This window comes from Anas platyrhynchos, chromosome 3 (genome assembly GCF_047663525.1).
Source record: "Anas platyrhynchos isolate ZD024472 breed Pekin duck chromosome 3, IASCAAS_PekinDuck_T2T, whole genome shotgun sequence".
Lineage (NCBI taxonomy): Eukaryota > Metazoa > Chordata > Aves > Anseriformes > Anatidae > Anas > Anas platyrhynchos.
Window position 1 is genome coordinate 99,796,533 of NC_092589.1, and position 22,656 is coordinate 99,819,188.

Genomic DNA, 22,656 nt, shown 5'->3' on the forward strand with positions numbered 1-22,656 from the left:
AAATTAATTATACTGTTACAACTCTGCTCAAGTATTAGAGTTTGGAAGGATTAGATTGGGGGGAGTACAATGATCAGCACTAATTTCCTGTCCTTGTGTTGCAACAGAAACCCCAGGTGGTTGTAAATACTAGTTCAGGCAATACATCTGTGCCCTGCTAAAGAGCGTTATTTTCAGTGTGTGTGTGCAATGAAAGTGATGTGAATATTTTGACAGGTAAGTAAAAGTCTTTTTTCAAATGGGTTGTAAAACATGGGTGCTATTGCCAAAAGGTGACAGAGCTGTGAAATGAAGTAGCTGTGGTATTACTTGCGGGTGAAAGGCTCTGTGCTTACATGTAGAACAAGTGTGAATTGCTTTGTGTTGTAGCTCATCTAAAATCGAATTGTGCTGTAACTGAAAGAGGTCATTAAACTGTTTGACTTGAAATACAAAGGCAAGTTTCCTTCGAGTATAACAAGCTTTCTCTGGGGATGGTGCTTAGCTAGACCTATTACTTACAGACAGGGAAGAACTGATCACAGGTGTGGTGAGAGACAGAAGATCAAAGTCCTGAAAGAAATTAGTAAATTGGCTAGTCGAATTAGAACTGTGTACTACATGGGAACAGAGTTGTGTTCGGGGATCTTGGTAGAATCCAATGGAAGACTGGTCTGAATATACAAAGGATTAACTGCTCAATGTGCAAGGAACTAGTAATTGAAGACAAGGAAAAGGCTGAGGTGCTTAGTGCCTCTTTTGCCTCAGGTTTTTACTGTTAAGATTTGTCCTTTGGTCTCCAAGGACCCTGAGCCTAATGATAAACTCTATGGGAAAGAATCATTACCCAGAATACATGATGATGATGGCTGTGGAGTACTCAAGCAAATTGCATGTCAGTGGGACAAGATGGTGTGCATCCAGGGGATCTGGCTACTGGCTTGTGAAGCTGCTTTCAATCATCTTTGAAAACTCATGGTGGCTAGGAAAGACAAACATACTCGTCCTTCAAGAAAGGCAAGAAGGAGGATCTGGGAAACTGCAAACACGTTATAGAGTAAATCCTCCTGGAAGATATTTCCAAGCGTGGGAAGGACTAAAAGGAGACCAGGAGCAGTAAGCCTTGATTTAACAAAGGCAGGTTGTGCTTATCAACCTGATTGGCCTGAAGACAAGGATAACACCATACATGTTGTTTAATTTTTAGCACGTCCTTCCACGCAGCCTACCATAGTATTTTCATCACCAGCGTGGTAAGATAGCAGCTAGGCAAATGAGTGATCAGATAGGTGGAGAGACTGACAGTCTTAAAAGTTTGTGATCAGCCATATGGAGTTCAATAGATGGCTATGTGCTAGTGTGTACCTCGGAGATTAATACTGGACTGCAAAGCCCTGTGTCTGGCACAGAATAACTTACAGTGCAGCCTGGGGATCAAAGCAGCTCTACCATAAAGGACCTGGGGTGCTGGAGGACTCCCAGTGGGGTGAGTAAGCAGAGTGCATCCTTGCAACAAAGAAGGCTGACTACGTGTTGTGCTGTATTAGCAGTATAGCCAGCAGGTCGAAGGAAGCAGTTGTACCTTTTGTGAGAAGATAAGAGTAGCACCTTACTTTGGTGAGACCGTATTGGAGTGAGGCCATGCTGGAAGTGCTGTGACCAGTGGGCTCCTTAGTAGAAGGAAGGTAGTGACAAGCTAGAGCGAGTCTAGTGGTGGTCAGCGAGCTGGATCTCCTTAGGTATGAGTAGAGACAGAGAACTGAGCTTCCTTAAGTTTGGAGACAAGTAGGAGGAAGTATCCTTACTTCAGCTACCAGATGGGTGGAAGGAGGAAATAGAAGACTGAACTGTACAACAAACACATTGTGGCAGGTGTGATTCCCTGGGGTGGGGAGGCAGGTAAAATTCAGCCTTGAGGATGATCAAGCATTGGAATGGGTTGCTGAGAAGAGGGTTCTGGTATCTCCATCCTTGGAGATATTAAAAATTGAGCAATGTACTGGAAAACTTGATCTAATTGAATCAGTCTTGAATGACTGATGACCTTTTAAGTTCTTTCCAACGACTACTGTTCTATGCATCCACTGTCTTTTTGTTTTTCTTTTTTAACCAAAACAAAAAGCAAACCCTGCACCCCCTCTGCAACGAGGATGGCTAGTAATAGCCTAGCTACAGTGCTTTCTTACATCCCTTCATAATGGAATTTGCCTTTGAAGGTTTGTGGCTGTTGTCCTGTGTTGCATATAGTGATAGAAGATTGCCTCTAAGTCTCTACTTGTTGTATTTCCGTTTGTTTGCCCATTTTGTTTTTATACATCTGTACTTTTCTGAAGTTGATAACGAGGTACAACTTTGAAAGGCTGATAAAGCATTAAACTTATGCTTTAAAGTGATATTTAATAGCATTTGGAAAGAATTGTCTTCTGGAAACAGTTAACAGGCTGTTCATTTCCTATCATGAAGACACACTGAATAAGTGTAACTACAGGGTAACTTCTTATGCTGAAAAATGCCTTCATTTGTACTGAGTGCTTGGCGTTCCTTATAAATTATGGTCTGCCCAAATTCCAGTTGAAGTGGGAGGTGAGGAGAACTTAGTTGATGTATAACTCCTCTGTTCTTGTTAATTTTAAGCATACTGTTTTAGGAACCAGGTATAAACACAGGCTTTTTATCCAAAATCTCAATGCAGGTAAAATGCAACTCATGGGAAAGAAGGTGAAGCAAAAAAAAAAAGACCAATTCCATATCTCCTTTTTTAGGATTTTCCAACAAAGCAACAAGGCTGTCCTTTAAATTAGCAGCAAACTACCAGAGCTTATTTTCTGTTGGAGGCAAGTAAATGCTATGGTACTACAGAAGGGGTTCCGCCTTAATTGATGTTCTATAAATGTCTACTAAAAAACAAGAAAAGCTTTGGAGAAGGTTGTAGGGATAAACTCATAGGAAAAGAGAAATCAGTTACCCAGCTGTGAAGCCAGTAGATAACCATTCTTTTCTGTTTACGGCTTCATTCAAATTTAATAAGAGCTCTTGCATGAACAGTCATTTACATGTTGTGATTTTTATGGCATTGAACACTGAAAGTATATGTTTAGTGATAAGCTGTAAGATTTGGAGCAATCGACTGTGTAGTCTTGGAAAAAGAAAGGCATAAAGGCATTGACCAATTTTTCTGATCTTATATTAAGAAACCTCTTTTTTAGTACAACAGAGGTTATGGGATTTGATAGTTATTTAAAAGCTGGCTGTTTAAGGAGCAGTAGTCTTGAGTTTAAGATGGAGAATGGAAAATGAGAGGCATTTTTAGCATAGATATGAACTCCTTCCTAGTTTGAAAGTGATTGTCAGTCCTACAAAAATCTAGTGAAAAAATAAATTTAGTGTCAGTAAGAAACTGGATTTCCATAAAAGGAACTTGACTTAAGGTCCAAGTATTTTCTAGCATTGAGTAACAGCTTTTGCTACAAAACTCATTACAATGCTCAGCTTACCTTTAACACCAGCTTTCATATTGTGAAAAAAGCATTTCCAACATTGACAAGCTACCCCACACACACCTCCAGTTTTGTATATTTATTAGAATGCTTACAGCAATGCTACAAATCATGTATCTTGAAGTATAATAGGAAATATGTCCATAAAATTTTAAGGCTGTACTTCTGGATCCTGTAAATACTTGGATTTATATGTGTCTTTTCAAATCAAGTAAGTTAAAGTTAAGATGCTTAAGTATTCAAAACACCAGAACCAGTGTTTATGGCTTGTTCTAATTTAATCTTGAAAGGTTAGTTTAGTATCAGAAATGGTTGTCCCATAAAATTACACACACAGTTCTAGAACAGAAGTTTACAATAAGACCCAGAATAGTTGGAGATAAAATAAAAATTCTGAGGGATTCTGTCTTTTGTGACTTCAGACAGATCTTCTGAAAGATATTTACATTTTCTTATGGATGGGGATAGTTCTGTTAGGGTTGGAGAAAACGTGTAGATGCCACTGTTCTTCTGAATCCCAAAGAGGGAGGAGAGGGAGGATAATTGTTTATATCTCACTCTTAAAAAGATTTTTAAGTGACCTTAATCAATTAAAAAAAAAAAATCAATGTGTGGCTGAAATTTTTGTTCAGGAGTATACCTTCCCTTTGGATTCTAATTTTCCTAAATAATTTTTTTTCCTATTCTGCTGTAGTTTTCAGTAAGAAAATTAATTTAACAAAAAATAAAAAAGGATTTTATCCCTAGGACAAATAAGTAAGACTTTCTAAACATTTCTTCCTTTAAGGAACCTGATTTTTCTATTGCAAGAGTTATGGCTCTTAACTTCAGAGGATTCCAAATAGAGTTTCTTCTTGCTTCAACGTGAATTTTATAGAGTGTTTAGGTAGCCTATTCTGTTACCTTAAACCTTTTAAAATCAAGGCATATATGTAATTAACCTGAGCCTTGTTGAGTGCCAAAGTATTAAAGAGCAAATGGAAAACTGAAAGTTCCTACAAAGAAGGGGATTTAACTTTCTTTTCCATGACCTTGCAGATATGTTTCCAAGTGTAAATACCTAAAAAACATTTGTTGTATGGAAGAGAGGGAAAAAAAGTGTCTGGCAAATGACTAAGGAAGCATTTCTAAGTATAAATTACTAGCTTAAATGTGGCCTTTTTCTAAATTTTGTATTTTGATGATTAATTTTGTTCATTTTCAACTTTTTTTAGGGCACCATCTACATGCAATAAGGATTAATTTCATGGCAGATGTTTCTCTTGAGACCTGTAATTCTGTGATGTCTTTACTGTTGTTGATACTTTAAAATCTCACTAATTACTCGTAAAATCTTTCATACTGCATATTTAAAATAAACTTCCATGTATCTGGCTAGAGACTTGAGACTTGCTACCTTTAGAATTGAATTTTTAATGGCCTCCCTAATCCTGGGTCTTTTTCTTGGCCAGAATTATTAGGGCCAGAATTACTAGCCATCTTTTAAGGGCTTGGAATTTACTGATTTGATATTTAGCATCTTCCTTATAAAACTTAAAATTTAAGAATTGAAGAAGAGTAATTGAATAATTATTGAATAATTCAAACAGGTGAATCTTTTTCCTACAATGCATGTTTCACTTTTGGCTTTTTTCCCTACTTCTTTAAACAAAATTGAAATGCAGAGGGCCTAGACAGTGTGAGATCTTGTGGAGACATCCTGCCTGATGTTTTTTGTTTCCTCCTTTTATTGAAGTGTTAATGAAGAAAAATGTGAAGATATTACTATTCCAAAGTTCAAAGTTTTAATTGTGGGAGGGTTGGGGAAGAATACTATGTTGTTCTACCAGAGTAGACAAAAATGCAGTTTAATCCATGTTTTCAAAGTAAAAACATGAATTCTACCACCTGTGGAATATCCCAGCATTGCTGGGTTCCATGTTTCCTGTTAAAATTCAGTGCAGCTGTTAGACGTCTCTTTGTGTGGGTTGTCCACCCTACCTTTTCCATTACGGTTATTAATGCTGTCAGTACACTGTGTTTCAGAAATCATCAGAGCTGGGATACATGGACTGTCTCCTTACTAGCCCTACTCCTGTCTTCCTGGAGCCATCATACTATAGAAAACTTAGGTTAGTGACAGAAGCACCTAGAAGGCAACACTTGTCAAAGAAATATATATTATATATATGGTCAGTACTGGCTTTCAGTTGATCAAACTGCTGAAGTGCTTACGTTTAAGGACAGAAACTCTAGCAGCACACAATGCAGTGAGCAGCTTTAGGGACTGGTTCAGCAGTTCAGCATCACTTCAGTGGTTAATTGCTCAGAAAGGCTGTCTATTGTGAATAAGCTCAAGAGCAATGGAGATTATAATTATACAACAAAGTGTTGTCACACAGTCTTGTGTTCTTCTCTCAAGAGTCTATAAATTCTCTCATTACATGCTTTATTACAATGGCTTTATACTGTGCAAATGGAACAAATATATCCAAAAACGAATGTTTGACAGAAGACACCAACCTCTTGTGGTTATGGTGGAAACAGGGCTCAACCAGATTTCCGAGCTTGTAGCTATATGCTTGAAAGGGAATGTAAAAATCTGGGGCTTGGGAGGAAAAAATGTATTTATATCCTGTCTCTGTTCAGAGTGAGTGGGCTGCCTGTATAATATCTCTGACTTCAGTTGTGACAGAAACAGCCTTGTCGTTTGGTCTCTGGTTCCCCTAGCAATGTTTTTTTGCTGCTGGTTGACCCGTTCTTTCCTTTTCCAGCGTTCTTGCGTATGTATGTACACTTGTTCTTCTCTTCTACATCTTCATTTCAAACAGCTTCGCTGTCATAGAGAAATCTGCTGGCTTCTGTGACAACTGAAAGCAATTTAACAAATAGCTCATCTAATAGTATGTAGCAGTTGCTTAATTGGAGTAGAAAATGCCAGCTTTAGCTGTATGTGTAAACAAGTTCTAAACCTAACTGTAGCCAGCTGCAGGGAAGCTCGTTATCTTGAGAAAGGAAACAGAAAATGGCTTGTGTAAGGTTATCTCAATAAAATGGACTTGTTTCAACTAGAGGAGGGCTGACAGACAATCCTGAGGTAAATCTAACTTCCAGTATGGTTTGTGTGTCTGTTGGCATTTGCTCTGTCCACCCTGGCTTCCTGTTTGAAATTATTTTAATGCATTAATGACAAAAAAAAAAAAAATTGTGTGAGATGCCTCTCGTGCACCCATGTATGCTGTGAGTGGTAAACTTAAGCTGTCACTGTCAAAATTGTAGTTATTGAGTCAAACTTCATGTTCGTTCTTGTTACATATTGCTTGTTTCCTACTTGTCTTTCCCACCAGCTGTACCTTCTAACCATTACTTAAAATGAGTGCAAGTATTATACTGTGAATTTGTTACTGAATTAAGTTCAGGGCAAAGGATTTCCCATATTTTTTGTGCTCCTGGGATTTGCATTATTCTCGTCAGCAAACAAGAGTGGACTCTTACTGATGACTATGAGATAAAAATGGTGGGCTTGGGGTAGAGGAGTGGTTAAACCTTAAACTTTGTTTACTTTTATTCTGATGAGCGCATCTGTTTGTTTCCTGGACTAATTTCAGTTAAGTCCCAGTAATAATGTAATCAATTAATCAGTGAGTGCAATTAGATAATTACAACACAGACATGTTTTTTTAGATTCAGTGCTATTGCATTATTTTTTTTTTTAATTATATTGATTGACAGGTATGAACTTGTCTTTGGAAAGGTGTGTTCTTATTTGTGTGAACAAATAAGATCTACAGCACTAGAAGAAATGATAGAGCTATGTGCTAACTTAAGATTTTTAAGATAGCTTTATTCTCATGTTTATACAACTTGATTTCTTAGACATATAAGCAAAATATCATCTATTATAATATTCCAGGATGTATACAAGAAAATGAAGCTGTTACATAAGTGGCTTAACACTTTAGCTGTATAGTGTTTCATCATTACCTCAGATACTCAGCTTTCAGAAAGTTCAAAGTGCCACAAGCTGCTGTTTTTTGTTTTGTTTTTTTTGTTTTTTTAATAGTATATATGTCACCTGTATACAATTATTATTCTTCTGTCTCAGAATTCTAAAATTTTCATCTACCTGTAGACAAATTCTGTTCTGGGAAGTATTCTGTTTCTTGGTTTCCTAGCTCAAGGTTTTTCCCTACTTCATTCTCACTTTGTGTTGTGCTTTTTCCAAAGGAATGCTGATGTTTCAATAGTTCATACATAGCTGAAGAGTGAGAAGAGAAAAAAGAAGCGTATCTACTTTTCTTTGTTTTCTCTGTGACAAAGAATGTTTGCCAGGTCTAACGTAATGAAACTGAGTCTGAGTAATACTAGTAAGTCCTATCTTCAATAAAATGAGCTATAGTGCAGCCTTTCTTGGTTTCTAAAAAAAAAAAATCTTAGGAGTTAGCGTACTTGTGGGAGGTGGTGAAGCAAATAAATTTGAGCTCAGTTGTTCCTTGCTTTTTATGAATTTCCCATCTCAACTTTGGGCCTCATAAAATAGCTATATATTTATTGACCTTAATTTCCTTCTGAAGTCTTTGATTTCCATCAAGGTGAGGGAAAAGACAGTGGCAAGGAAGTACTCCTGATTTTTTTGTTATTTTCTTTTAATCTTGTAGTCCTATGAGCATACTTGTATTAAACTTCTTCAACCTGCAGACTTTAGTAATCTAATGAGGTATATAAATTCCTTGTTTGATGATGTCACTTTCATTCATAACTTCTTCAATTATTCCGTTGGAGGTAGTAACAGGAGACAAAATGGTTCACAAATGTGTTTGGTTTAAAACTCATAGATGAGTGTCATTTTTGCTGGCTACAAAAAAATGCATGCAAGAAATAGAAAACCAAGAGTACAGTTCCTTGTTTCTTTTCTTTGTGTAGCTATATAATGACCTGTGGCTTACTTTCAAATAGGAAAAGGAAAAAAAAAATCTTTATTTGTTCTTAGATCATCGTACACCTGTTTGAGCTCTTAAGAAAGAAATTGGATTCCTGCTTCTAATACAAATGAGAATATAATAAGGCCTAGTATTCAGTGGAAACAAATGTTAATCTTATACTATATAGAAGCTGCAATCTACATGAAAATAAATACATGGCCATAAAAACTGTGAGATGTGCAAATACGCTGGCAGAAATAAACTACCAGCGTTTAGAGTCAGAGAAATCATGAGACAGTACAGCAAAATGCTAATAAATAGGAAAGACTTCAATGAGCCTGCGGCGTAAATAATGAGCCAGCTTTGAGAAATAGTTATGGGTGAATTGCCACAAAAAGAAACATGCCCTATTCCAAAGCCCTTAAGAATGGGTACTTTGCCCTTAGTTGTGCATAAGCCCTAATAACACTTCAGGCACTGAAGTTCTTAGTGCTGCTGAATGACAACATTATAATTGCATACTTCTCAGCTAGGTGATGAATCTGAATAAGGAAGTGTTCAGATGACCTGTGATGGGTGTTTGAACCTTAGACTTTTAAATTATCTTTCAATTTTATTAAAGCAAAACAATTTAAAAGCGGAACATAAAATCCAAAGTAGATGGCTTTTCCTAAGTAGCCAGGGCTTAACAAAAATAATTACATTGGCACTACATCTAGATGTATGAGACCTTTAATGTAAAGTAGGTATGTGGATCATTGTTAGTTTGGGTGCTGTTATTCGTCTTTCCATTCCCCTTCTCCTCTATTCAAACATTCACACTTGAATACATAGGCTGAAATATAGCTTTTTAAATATGATGTAGACCCTTCTTTCCAAAAATACTGCAATACACTTAGTTGAAAAGGCTACGGCTGGCACTGGGTCGTTGTATCTGGTTTCATTGAAAAATCTAGTCTTTGTACGTTGGAAAGGAAGACTTGTAAGGCTGGACAGCAGTTACCCTCTTCCTTTTCCATTGTCTCCAATTTGCATGAAATCATTAAAGGTTAGAAAAGACTTCTCAGGTCATCTGGTCCAACCATCACCCTACTGCCAATGTCACCCACTAAACCATGTCCCTAAGCACCATGTCCAACCTTTCCTTGAACACCCCCAGGGACGATGACTCCACAACCTACCTGGGCAACCCGTTCCAATGAGTGACTCTGCCCATGGGGAGGGAGCTGCTGTAGGCGTTGGTTCCATCCATACCTTCCATCTGTGTTAAGCTATGGGCGAGTGCTCTCTCCCTAAGGAACTGCCTGGGGAAACCTTGTACTCATCCAGTCTCCTGAGAAGCTTAGTGGTCATGTGGTGCTTAGGGACGTGGTTTAGTGGGTAATATTGGTAGTTGGGGGACAGTTGCACCAGAAGATCTTGGAGGTCTTTTCCAGCCTTTATGATTCTGTGAGGACCAGGTGCAGATTGTCATACATTAGTCTTAATTCCTCAAAGGAATTAAGGCAGGATGAAAGAAACTGCTTCTGATCATCCATTTTGTTAGCTCTCCAGCAGTGTGCTAACTTGCACAAGCTTCTGTGGGCCAAAGGTCTGTGGGTAGAAGACCTAGTTTTATTTATTTAATTGAAGTATTAAATCACCAAGTCTTAAAGGGAATGCTTAGGAAAGACTCCGTAAGTACAGACTTTGTTTACTTTATAGCCATTTCCATTAGTTGAGCAGAGGGAGCAGCCTCTGTAACTTCAGCTTTCTGTTCTTAATGAAGTGTCACCGAGAATGACATGAAGTGTCAGGATGGAGGTTGGAACGAAATGACTTGAGCGACAGCATGCTGCCAGACACAAATGGTGTGCGGCCTAAGAACAGGGAGCAGACTTGTAAATGTGGCCAGGCTTCTACTGCAAATCTGGGAGAGAAGCAAAAACATGCTATTTCTTGAATGTCAAAGGATAGTGGACCTTCTCTGTCTAAAGACAACTGTTTACACAGTAGCAGAAAATAAGGTCAATCTAGAAATTTTAGTACTGCCATCTAAACCTCTATGCAGTTGCCAGTGGCATTGCTGAAAAGAGTATTGGAATAAAGTAGGGATACTGTACTGCTTCCCAATAATGTTGTCCAATGGTTCACAACCTGGGTATTTTCTGAGCTGAAGGTATGCACTTGATTATTTTTTTCCTTTCATTATTTATTTGTTTGAGTCTATGTAAATTTTACAATTTAGAGTAAAAATGCACACTATGAAATCTTACCTGGCAAGCGGGGGAATTTATCATTCAAAACAGAATAGCAGACATCTTTAAAACTGTAAATCTGAAGTATACTTTGCGGAAGAAAATGATTTTTTAGTATTCTGATGCAGGTACTGGTGCCAATGAAATACATGACAACAGCAAGTAGTGTAACTTGATATCATTAAATATCCAAAAGCCATTCAGTTAACTTTTATTTAGAAAATGATGAAGAATCTTTGGAAGGAGCGTATCTTTACCCAAAGACTTACTTGAGTGGCTCTCCTCATTTAAACAATAAGCTACTGTTAATGAGGAGGATGGATTGGATACTAATGTTTGCAGATGAGAAATTATTTAAGGATTAATTAAACGAGAAAGACTGTGCACTTTAGAGGTGTTAAACAAGCTAAAATGATTACCATGACAGTAAATTACGTCTATTAGCTCTTCGTAAGGGAGTTCCATATCTTTGTGAAAACTAAGTTCCCACCTGCAATGGTACCTAGCAAAGTAGCACAAAGCTTCCATTAGTGTGATGGTTGTCACTTGGCTAAAACAAATGTCCTAATTTTCATGTCATAGCCTCAATCTACTTTATATTTAATGAAAATAAGGGCTGGACTATGGTCATATTCAACAAAATACACTAATGCAAATGTTTTAAAGGAGATCACAGATCACCTTCGAGCCTCGTTTTTGTCAAGACCATGTCTTCTGCAGTGGGGTTACAGTAAATGCTAACCTGAAGAATATCGACTTCTGTAGAAAGCCCTGGCTCTGGATTAATCAGACCTTGGCATTCAGCATCCATCTCTGCCTTCCTGGGGTTTTCTGTAAGGAACTCTTCTGAGGCTTACCTCTTCTTCTGCTCTTCCCCAAGTGATGGCTGGGTGTTTCCAAAGCGTAACGTCCTAAAGTCAGGGGCAGCTAACTTGCCTCTTGGCTACTGTTTGGAAAAGTCTGCAAGAGGTTCTGGCTGACCACTGGTCCTTGGTCCTCTATTTGCTCTACTACTTCCACACTGTGGAACTGAGGCTTTCTGAGCTGCAGGAAAGCACTTGCTGATAAAGACAGGTTTTTGGTGTAAGAATGGGGAGCTGTATTTGGTAGAGGTGGTAGGGTTTTGGTAACACGAGTGCTGCAGGGTGGCCTCTCTGAGAAGAGTACAGGGGCTGCCCTGTCTTGTTCCACAGCTAACAGCTAATTCCAGTTCCTTCAAAATTAGCCCCACAGCAGGACAGTGTTTGCTTCCCAATGCCCAAACCCACAATTAAATATCTATGTTAACTGGCAGTAAATTAATTTCTCCTAGTGAAGTCTGTTTTGCCTCCAGCAGTTAACGGTAAGTGATCTCCTTAGTTCTATCTCAGCCCAGGAGCTTTCCCATGCCTATTGGCCCCGTTTGTTCCCTCTGCTGCTGAGGGGGAAACAAGCAAGCGGCTGGGTGGTTGCTGGCCAGGGCCAACCCACCGCAGAAACGTGAAGCCTCATCGCTGCGCAGGGATTAATCGTTTACCTACCAGCAAGCACAGGGCTGAGGTTATATGAATGCATCTGTGGCCAGAACATGTTCAAGGTGTTGCCAGGTGTGACAGCACAAAGATGTTCAGGCTGAAGCCATACTAAAATACGAACACTCCAAGCAGCAGGTAGGAGAAAGCTTTAAAAAGCTTTAAGATTGTAAAACTAAGCTGAAACAAAACACACTATCTTTACCTGAAATGATGACAGACTGAACAGCTGGCAACTTCACTCAGCTAAGGTGAGATGGAAGCTTTATCCTCATCTCTGTAAGAGGTCCCGTACTTGTCTGGGGCAGGGCAGCAAGCGGTGACATAGCTAGCCAGGCTGCTGACATCCTTGCAGATGTAACCTTGGTAACGATGCAGTTTAGATGCACTTCCCCACTCCGTGCACAAGGTTGATTTATATGCAAAGGAGCCTTGTATGGGGAAAGTTGTGGACTGGAATATGAATAGGAGACAAGTTGATTCAAAATATTTATTCTGTATTCATAGTTTACCTTTAAGAATGATATTTGTTCTTTTTTGATTTTGTAAGCATTCTTTAAATATTTGTGCTTTTTTATTGAATTAAAATAAAACCTCATAAACTGTTAACTGTTTGTCTATGCTACCTGTAGATAAGCACCTATCATTTTTCTGTATGCAAATACAATAAGACTTTTGAGTTTTCTCTTTGTGGTGCATTAGACAAGGAAAAAACACCCACTATGCTTCTTGGATAAGTGCATTTGTTCAATTTCCCATAACACGTTAAGGTTACAAAAATGTAGCTCCCTCCAAACTGTACTTCTTTCGTTAATGATGCTGCAACAAATCACTTAGGGATTCACTGATAACTGGTGTGATCTAGTTTCGTTACTGGAATTATCAATTTGGTGAATTCACCAGACTTCTAACTAGTGGGAAGAAGGGCACTTTTGAGTACTTCCAGTATCTAATTATTTTTATTAGTTTCAAATATGTGTATGTTTTTTAAAAATAGTATGGTGTCATGTTTTTGTATGCTTAGCTGCTTTGCAGCAATGTTTAGGACTTTGTAATCAATCCATCTCGGCTTAGCCCAGGGAGACTGGCCTCTGTCTGGAAAACTCCAGACTTCATGGTTTGAGACTGAGCAATTGATGTGCTGAGATTATACAGCTGTGCATGTACTGTTTTTATGATATGGTAACTGGTTTTATGTAATTTTACAGGATTAACAAAGACTAACGCCTTATTCATGGTTTATAAACTACTTCAGGATTTACATAGGGTAAATAATATGGGGGCTTCCATTTAAAAATTTCTTACATTTCTTTTGAGTGCTCACTCCTTTACATAATAACAGTTGTTAATGTTCTTCTTTGCAAGAGTAGGTGTTAACAGATTTTCCCCCCAAATTCGGTTTTGTTCAGCTGTTTTGTTCTAGGAGGTTAATATATCCCCTAATAAATCCAATTGTTGTATGATTAAAGGGTTTTAGTTAGCCATGACTACTGCAAATTGAGTTTAATGTCTTACAGTTGTCTATGGTTTTATAGAACTCGAACATAAAAGGGGGAAAAAAGGTGAAATGCAGGGAAAGAAAATTTTAAAATTATTCAGAAGGGAGTAGTTCAAAATATATTTACACATACTTGTAAATTAAAACCATCACCAATTAACACTTCATCATTAATCAACATGGGGCGGGGAACAATGCAAGTACTGCCAGTTCAGTGATTTGGCATCAGCTTCGCAAAAAGGACTTGTAAAAGAATTACTCAAAATTAATTTTAGTTAATCTTTTTCCAAATCACATAATTGCTCTTCATCATATTGTATTAATTATTTAACTTCCTTTATTAGCCTTTGAAGCATCATCAACGTCGGTTTGAAATTTTTTGGCTTGTTCAAGAAAAACAACTGTTTTCTCATGTATTATCAAAATAAAAAGCTTGCATCCTGATAATAAAAACCACTGTGATATGTAGCTTTTCAAAAGTGCCTTAAATATTCTGAAATGTAATCATCACAGATATCTAGGTGATCAGTCATGCTGAACTCTTGGAAATTTTTTATCTGAGAAATTTCAACCTGTATAGATAAATTACTTATTTGGATGGAAAAGGACTTGGTGAAAGCTATTTCGTTATAGAAATTATTCTTGTTAGGGATCTGTGCTTCTATCAGACACAACTACATTTTAAATATTGAGGTATTCATCTACCCATTGGTACAGCTTGGTAATGGGCTTGGATCATTTCAGATCTTGCACATCTGTGAAGAGGCTAATTTTGTGCACCTGTCAAAGACCTGTTCACTGAATAGCATTACACCACTTTCATCTATTTTTAAAGGGGCAAGTTATCCTTAAGGAGGGAAGCTTTACGCTGTGTTGATGCTTGCTTATGGGGCAAGCTGATGGGAAAAGAACATGCTGAACCATCTAAAATTACAGTGAAGCATCTGGAGACAACCTGAACATCTTGGTCTTCTGGATAGGCTTTTGTCTCCCTGTAGTTGATCCCAATTGTTGTCATTACAGAGAAAAAGAAAAAAAAAAAGTAACTGGAACAGAGAAGCATCAGTCATTCTTACAGTTACTTCTTGCCTAGCAAACAAATGTCAAGATTGTGCAAGAGTGCTGTAGTACATTTCTAAATACCCTTTTAAAGGGGAAAGAAATTCTACAAAAGCAGCCTACTGCTATTGTAACAAATAGTATTTCTTATATAATGAAATAGTTGGGAAGCTGGCTCTTGGCACTCTTCAAGAAGAGATGGGGAGGTGAACCCTCTTGGGCAGAAATTGCTGAGGCTTAGTCAAGTGTGGTTTTCAGACTCACTTTATCTTTGTGCCCTTTACAACTGCACCTAGATTATATCTTAAAAAGTCTGCAAATAGACGAACCACACTTCTGTGATTCTACTTCTGTGATTCTTTTTCTATTACTTGTATCACTTTTAATCTCTCCATCTTCTGTGAAACAGTTCTTACAAAAATAGTGTCTGCTCATGCTGAATAAGGAGAAATATGTAGTGTCTTTTAGTGTATCACTGTAAGTGGAAGCTTCTTAAGTTAGGGCAGAAGAATTCTATGACAAAAAAAAAAGTGTTTCTAATAGAAGGAACTAACCTCTGGAGAATGAATTTATTTGTAGCTGCTACAGAATTCAGTGCAATTTTGTTGGTCGTACGATAATTTCAGTATTTCACATCTGACGCACTCTCACTTTTTTTCTCGTTAATGATTTTGAGACCACTTGTTATCATTGCTTTAGTTGGCAAAATGTTTGAGAAAATCTTTACTGAGATCAATAGCAAGACACCTTGTTTTTCTGTTTTGTAGGTAGTGACAATACAGTTCTGCCTCCAAGGAAAATGTACACAGTGAATCTTCCTCCTGAGGGTTATGTTGCAGTTACTCAAGATACTAATAGTATTTCAGCTTCTGAAAACTCGGAGGATAGTGCTGACTCTGCAGGTAAGTTTGTATGGTTGTTACTGTGATGAATTTTTCTCAGAGAAACTTGCTAGCAAGCATCACCAAGTAGATCCAAATTGCAACAATTAAGTATTTAAACTCTTGCTGCCAGTGGGTGTCACTGTTTTGCAACATAAGCAAAATTGAGATGTATATTCGTATGGGTTCATATCCTTTGTTAGTTTGAAGACCAGATTCAGTGCTTGTTTATAACCATACAGTGCTGTTGACCTTGCTGAAATAACATAAAGTGTATCTGGAGACTAAGTCTTCAACTTCTCCCATTCAAGTACCACATGTATATAATGCGTGATTACTGTCATATTATTTTTAAGAAGAACACTAGATCACATCTGTTTTACTAAGTCATAACGCAGGTATTCTGGGGAGCTACCAGAGGCTTACCTCTCCCTGTTGGGAGAAGTTCACCTGTTGGGATGTGATAAGGAATCAATACCAATCCATAAGCTTTGAGAGGTGTTCTGATGAGAAGCTGTGACCAGATAACTTCAGAACCTGTCAAAGGATAGAAGAGAAGCAGAACAGGATCTGTAGAGGAATGGTCTCTTAAGTGAACTTCAATAAAAAACATGTTTTTCTGAATGTTATTGCTGCAGTTAAAGTGATTCCATCTTAGAAAGAAGTGCTTAGCTTACATAAGACAAATCCATTTGTTTTTTTTTTTCAACTGCTATGTTTCTATGGATGTGTTTGTTCAAAATTGTGTATTGCTGTCATCTGCTATGATGTTATTAACAGCTACTAGGAGCAGTCCACAGCAAAGTAAACATCTAGGTAAGCCTGCTGAAGTAAAATATTTAATAAATACTAGTTTACTAAATACTGCTTATTTCAACTGGGATATTGACTAAGGAAAACCTGAGATTCAACCTGCAAATACAGAAAGGCAAGTGTGCCTTGCCTTTTGAAAACAGTACCCACATGGGTGAATTTTCAGCTTGAAAATTGGGTCTGTACTCATGAACAGGGCTATTCAGAGCTCTGTTCATAATACAGGCTGTGGTTAGTATCCTGCTTGTAACACGTGGGAAGGCATCTCACCTTTGTGTGGGGAAACATGCCATGAAGGCAGCCTGATAGATACTTGAATCTGCATATGAGGTTAGTGCAACAAAGTCAATGTAGAGCATGAATGGGGCACATTGAATGTTCTTTCTCACTGTGAAACTAAGAGATCTTTTGTCTTGGATAAGGGAAGAAATAACTTCATCAGATTAATATAACAGTATATCTTGATTCTATTGGGATTAAGGTAAAGAAGGTGTTTCAGTGCACAACTTGCAAGTTTTGCTTTTCCCGTTGTAAGAAAGGATTCACGCTCAGTCCAGATTCTATTCCTAAATTATCCTTACATTTTAATTACGTAGTTATCTTTGGACAATTCATTGGGTTCTACAGCATTTCAGGTTCCAGCTGCTGCTTATTCTGATATTAAAGCAGTCTTTTTCTTCCTCCATGTTGTATGATCTCTGCTTAATCTTTGTGATTTCCTTTCAGACATTAGAGGAACACTTCCCTTCTTCTATGTTCGGCAAATGAGTAAATTAAGTCTCATAATACTTAGCTGGTAAATAGCCCTATAACATTTGCTTTTATACAGGGACTTGCATGACTTCTAAATATAACTTCAGAGCCCAACCCTCTCAACACTTCTACAACTGAGATATACCCTTATCTTAGGATAAACTCATGGTATCAGTACTGATCTTTTGTGGTGGAGTTACTCAGTTACTGTTTAAAATCTAGCAATAAATCACTATATGGTGCATGTTAGATGGTCATATATTGCATAGCAGTAAAGCAGAAGAGAATTTAGGGTTGCATTATATTGTCCCTTCTTAGGGACATATAAATATTTGTCTAGTTTTACAATGGATATACTATTGAACAAGGGATTTACTTGCTCTTTTGGCTTTAATCTTTTTTTTCCTCTAGTACTGAAAACAAACAAACAAAAAATACTATTCAACCACAATGGCAGTAAGTAGTGCTCTGGTGTTGCTTAGTGACAGTACTGAGCTGGATGGTGATCTCTTACAGCTGATCCCAGTCTCAGTGTTCATTCAGTAAGAATAGGTTTTGAATTTTAGGTTCTGCTTTAACAGTTAACAAACACATATGGAATTTTGGGAGACACGTTTTTGGGTTGATTTACTATTTGACTTTATAGGTTATCATGGAATCAAGAAAAAATAAGTCTGAAGTGTTGTTTAGGCTTTTTACATTCTGATTGCAAGGTAAGCTTGACTATAAATGTCATTCTTGCCAGGCATTTTCCTAATCTGTTCTTTAAAAACCTCCAGGAAGGAAGATTGTCTTACCAGCCTTTTTCCGCGTGCTCTAGTGTTTCACTTTTTTTTTTCCTTTTTTATGTGCTAGATCTTGCTGCAGTTGAAGACATGTATTTGTTCTGAATGTGGATTACAGAATTAGATGTTTGTGCTAATCCTGCAGAGTTGAAGAACATGGTTAATTTTACTCTGGTATATGTGTCATATTGTATTTAATTTAAGGATATACATAAAGTTGGGTCAAAGGCTGCAAGTTCAGGCAATGTTTATAAAATATGGAAAGAAAATATGGAAAAAATCATGCCATGTGTTATTTAGTTTGCTGGTCTAGATTTGGTTGTATACCAGAATAGTTAGAAATACATCAAAAGGAAAGGTGATGGCTACAGTAAAGCAGAAAAATGATACAGTTTAACCTCTAGTAGTGTGTAGAGGTAAAAGCTCAGAGGTTTTACTACCTAAGCAGTGTTGCCTTTCTTGAAGATACTGTGTTATTGAGAGTTTCCTGTCTGACTCCTCAGTTTAGAAAAAAAATAAATTTAAAGAAAAAACTTTCAAATATCCTTCCATTAATAGTAGATATGCATATGAGCAAGTATCTAGGGACTGATTCTGAGGTCAGAATCTGTGTGATATTCAAAAATATAACAAAATCCCTCGCACACCCAAGTGGATCAGTCAAAATGTGACAATGATAAATGTCAAATGCATGCCTTCAGTCTATGTTCATTTAACTCAGTCAAGGTTAAGCCTCTGAGAGGCTGTGCTTTTTTAAATTTCTTCAAGTGCACATCTGTTTACTACAGATTATGCAGTGCATCTAGTGCCTTTCTAGCCTTTTTTAGCTTTAGGACCTAGAAGTAGGGGAAATAAATTTTGTGGAAATTCAGATAAGCAGGTGCAATAAACTAGAAAGTTACTTTCTATCTCATGAAAATACTCTGACCTTATTTTGGGATTAAAATTTTGACAGGCCAAGAGGCAGTGGTCACAAAATGAGAAACAGGCGGTTCCATCTGGACATCAGGAAGCACTTCAGTACTGTGCAGGTGATGGAGCACTGGCACAGGTTGCCCAGAGAAGTTGTGCAGTCTCTTCCTCGGAGATCTTCAAAAGCTGCCTGGACAGGGTCCTGGGCAGCCTGCTCTGGATGGCCCTGCTTGAGCAGGGGGTTGGACCAGAGGACCTCCAGAGTTCCTGCCAGCCTCAGCCATTCTATGAACTTAGTTACATTTCACTGCAGATTTGTGGCATGACTTTTTCTATAAACTAAGAAAACTACATTTGTGTCTATCTAAATTAATATAACAAGATTATTAGGGGGAATAGATGCGCTATGGCAGATATTTCACTGCATTAAATTCATCCATGGAAAAATGAAATAGTCACTACACTAATTTATCTGTGACATGTTTTTGAGTTATTAAAAATTGAAGTTAATTACAGTTATAAATTAATTTATTGTCGGCTATAAAATAAATTTGTATTTGTCCATTCTTATTCTTTAAGCTTGTAGCTATTTTATGGTTTGTCTTGTCATAATGAAATGAATCTTGTCCAGACTAGCTTCTTGAGAAAAACAAAATGGGTCTGTGCATATTTCAGTGTGTTTCTCTGTCTGCCTCTGTATGTTGTTTTTAGCATTTCAAAATTTTCCCTATTGTGTCAAAAAAGTTAATTGTGCAGTTATGCAATTACCTTGTGATACATATGCAAATGACCCAACAGAGTTGGGTTTTAGAGTTGTGTGAGGTGTCTTGGCTTCTTCGTGTGACTTCCCAGAGGTGAGAGGGATGGAAATAAAGTTTCAGGTTTGCTTCCTTTGTGTAAGCTGGTGGTTGATCAATGTCTCATAATCAGAAGAAAAATCTAAGACTGTTTGGTCTTTCAAGAAAATAGTGAAAGTAAAGTTTACCCTTCATTCATAGGACAATATATCAGACCATGTTTTCTATTATTTTAAGAACTTCCTTGACTTGATTATTTTTATGATTTGAGTCACTGTGATGGTGTATTCAGGTCAACCTCTTGTTGATATAATTGAATTAGATAGTAAAGAGAGGAAATGAAAAAGAAAATAAATTCTCTATATTAAAGGTTTTTGTGTTTGCATTGGTACATATTAATGCATTGCCAACTTTATTTTAGCAATAGATTTTATACTTTTGACAGGGGCATAAAAATATGTTATTTTGAGCTATAAGTAAATATCAAATTCTGGTCATGAAGTCAATATTTTCATAGCTTAAAGCTCTTTAATTTTGATCTCTGATTCTGTTTATTTTTATTATCTTTTTATTGAGAAATATTTCTTCAGGAGTAGTCCCTTAAATATTCACCATGTTTTAAAGGATGTTCTCAAAATAAGGAGAATCCGGGAGACTTTAATTATGTATTCATTACCTTACTCCAAAGCAGTAGCTTAGTTTTGATTTGTTTTGCGTAGTTTGTTTTATAAGATAAAGCTAAACTGTGGAGTTCTTGCTATTTATTTCAAGACAGGTGAAACAATAGAAATATTGTATCTTCCATTAAAATGTGAATTCTAAAAGTGTAGCCTTGTTCCTTCTCAAAGATAACCGTTTGATTTCTCCAGCAGCATTTCTTCCTGAACATTCTAATATAAGCTAAGATAATAGGCTATAACATAAAATAATTTTATTGTGCACAAAGCACTGGACTGGAATATAATTTCTCTATGAAGTGTTTTAATATTAAATCCATATTTTTATAGAGAGTCCCAAAGTGGTATTTGGTGTTTCTTAGATTCATGGCAGAGCAAATTCTTGACCCAGAGACAGTGGAAAATAAAGACAGTGTTGTAACAGTTCAGGAATATGCAAAAGTCAAGGGCACATGAAAGAATAGAGAATGCAAAGAGTCGTGTTCTTTAGAGTAATTCTTTATTTTTAATTCCATAACCCCTTTTTGTTCTTGTCAAGTCTCAACTATTTTTCCTTCATATTCTTGAACTGCAGTGCTGTATTCATCTGATGATATCCTGTTGTTTCTATCCTGATAATAACCTACCCAGTTTTACTGAAACCTTTTATGTAGACAAAAGGAGCAAGACCTAACTGTGCTTTATCCTGCCTCCTGATGGGTGCGTTATGAGCTAGTGTTTTAGCTACAAAGAGTCCAGCTCAGACACTCCATTGCCATGCTATAAAGAAGTCAAGTTAGAGAAATGGAAGCAAGCAACCCATTTTCTTCTACATTCTGAAAGCTGACAAGTCTGAAATAATGTGGAAGGTACTTCTTCTCTGGTACAGATCTTCACCCACTGAAGCATATTTGTTTGCCCAGGGCAGTGCAATTGTAGGCAAGAAATGCATACAAGTCAATTGTTAATGCAGCTGACCTTTGGACTTCTGATTTTTGTTATTTATTTCTTCCAATCAGTGCTACTGCAGTAAGAGGTTTAAACTGAGGTGATGAACTTAGAGATCTCTCTCACAAGTCAATTAAGGTATTTGAACATAGGTGGCAGATGCATCCCAGGAAATTACTAGCCGTGTCCATGAGGGATAGTGGTTTTGGAGGGATCCTTAGTAAACCTAAAAACTACTGCATTTCTAAGTGTGGTTCTGCTGGCAAAAATGTTTGAACTTACTGATCAGCAAAAGACAAGTTTCTGTAGTGTCTTCAGATTCACTTAAGGTTTAAGGCAGCCATTTTAGGAAGGCTTAATACTACTTAAGCCTCTGTTTGTTGTTAAGGAGATGTTAGTTGGAATCATGTGTTGACTACTTACATTCTTGGCAGGTGGTTGGAAATCTGATGCATTACAGAACTGAGGTACTCAGCACACCAAGGGAACAATATGTTTTAAGCAGCTAAGGCTGCCAGTGAACCTGTTCAGTGGTAGGTAGCACCACTTGTGAAATTGAAGGTTACAAGAAGATTCATAATGCTTGAAACCAGGGGGATCATTAGACCATGTAATTTAATCCTCTGTACCTCTTAGAGAAGTCTTATACAAAGCTCAGCTGCTTGTTTGCAACAATAAATAAATGCCATGCGCATTTCAAAGATGTCATAAGACTCCACTACTTTCTGCTCATTTGTTCCAATAGTTAATTGGCCTCTATGTTAAAATACATAAATAAATGAAAAATGCTTTGTTTTTCCTTTTTCTATTTGAGTAAAGAGCCTTTTTAAACGGTGTTTTCTTCCCACAAAGAAGCACTGTAATCAAGTCACCCATCAATCTTTTTGATTTGATAAAACAGATTCACTTATCTTGTGTTGCTCTAAGATATTTACTTCAATCCTCAAGTTATTTTTGTAGCTCTTTTCTGTATCTCCTTTTTCACAACATCCTCTTTGAAATATGAACTCAATATTGCTTGTAATATTTTTGGTTTCTACAAGGCCATGTGTTGAAATAAAATAGTCTTTGTATTTCTACCCACTACTGTCTTTTTATATATATAAAAATATATATGCCTAGAAATTGTATCAATGTTTTTCTGCTACAGCATTGCACCAAGACCTCATGTTATTTGAGATAGTGATACCTTGGCCGTTTCCAGAAGTCAGTCTCTTGGATAATGTTTCTGATAAACAGCTGCATTGGACTGTGTTTAAAATGTGTGTGTTAGCATTTGTTTGTTAAGGACTTTATTACCAAGTACTGCTTATGTATCGTTTCCCTATTCTCATTGCTTTTTTTTATCAACAGTAATTGTAATGTTAATTACTGATGAAAATGCCAAGTAGCAGCAAGCTTCCTGCCAGTCCCTGCAGAACCAAGCTTT

General features: G+C 37.1%; 1 protein-coding gene across 3 annotated transcripts in view; it reads left to right on the top strand.

Moving 5' to 3' along the window:
- ERICH1 (glutamate rich 1) overlaps nucleotides 1-22,656 on the top strand; it is a 97,393-nt gene that overhangs the window by 14,188 nt on the left and 60,549 nt on the right. For 2 of the 3 annotated variants that reach the window (XR_011808548.1, XM_027455148.3), the window contains exon 3: nucleotides 15,450-15,584. Coding sequence is in view for 2 of the 3 variants with exons in the window: in XM_027455148.3 (XP_027310949.3) it covers nucleotides 15,450-15,584 (135 nt within the window). In the remaining variant the exon portion in view is untranslated. Of the gene's footprint in view, nucleotides 1-15,449; nucleotides 15,585-16,863; nucleotides 16,867-22,656 lie in introns of all 3 variants that reach the window. The other variant, XM_072036388.1, reaches the window with a different exon arrangement.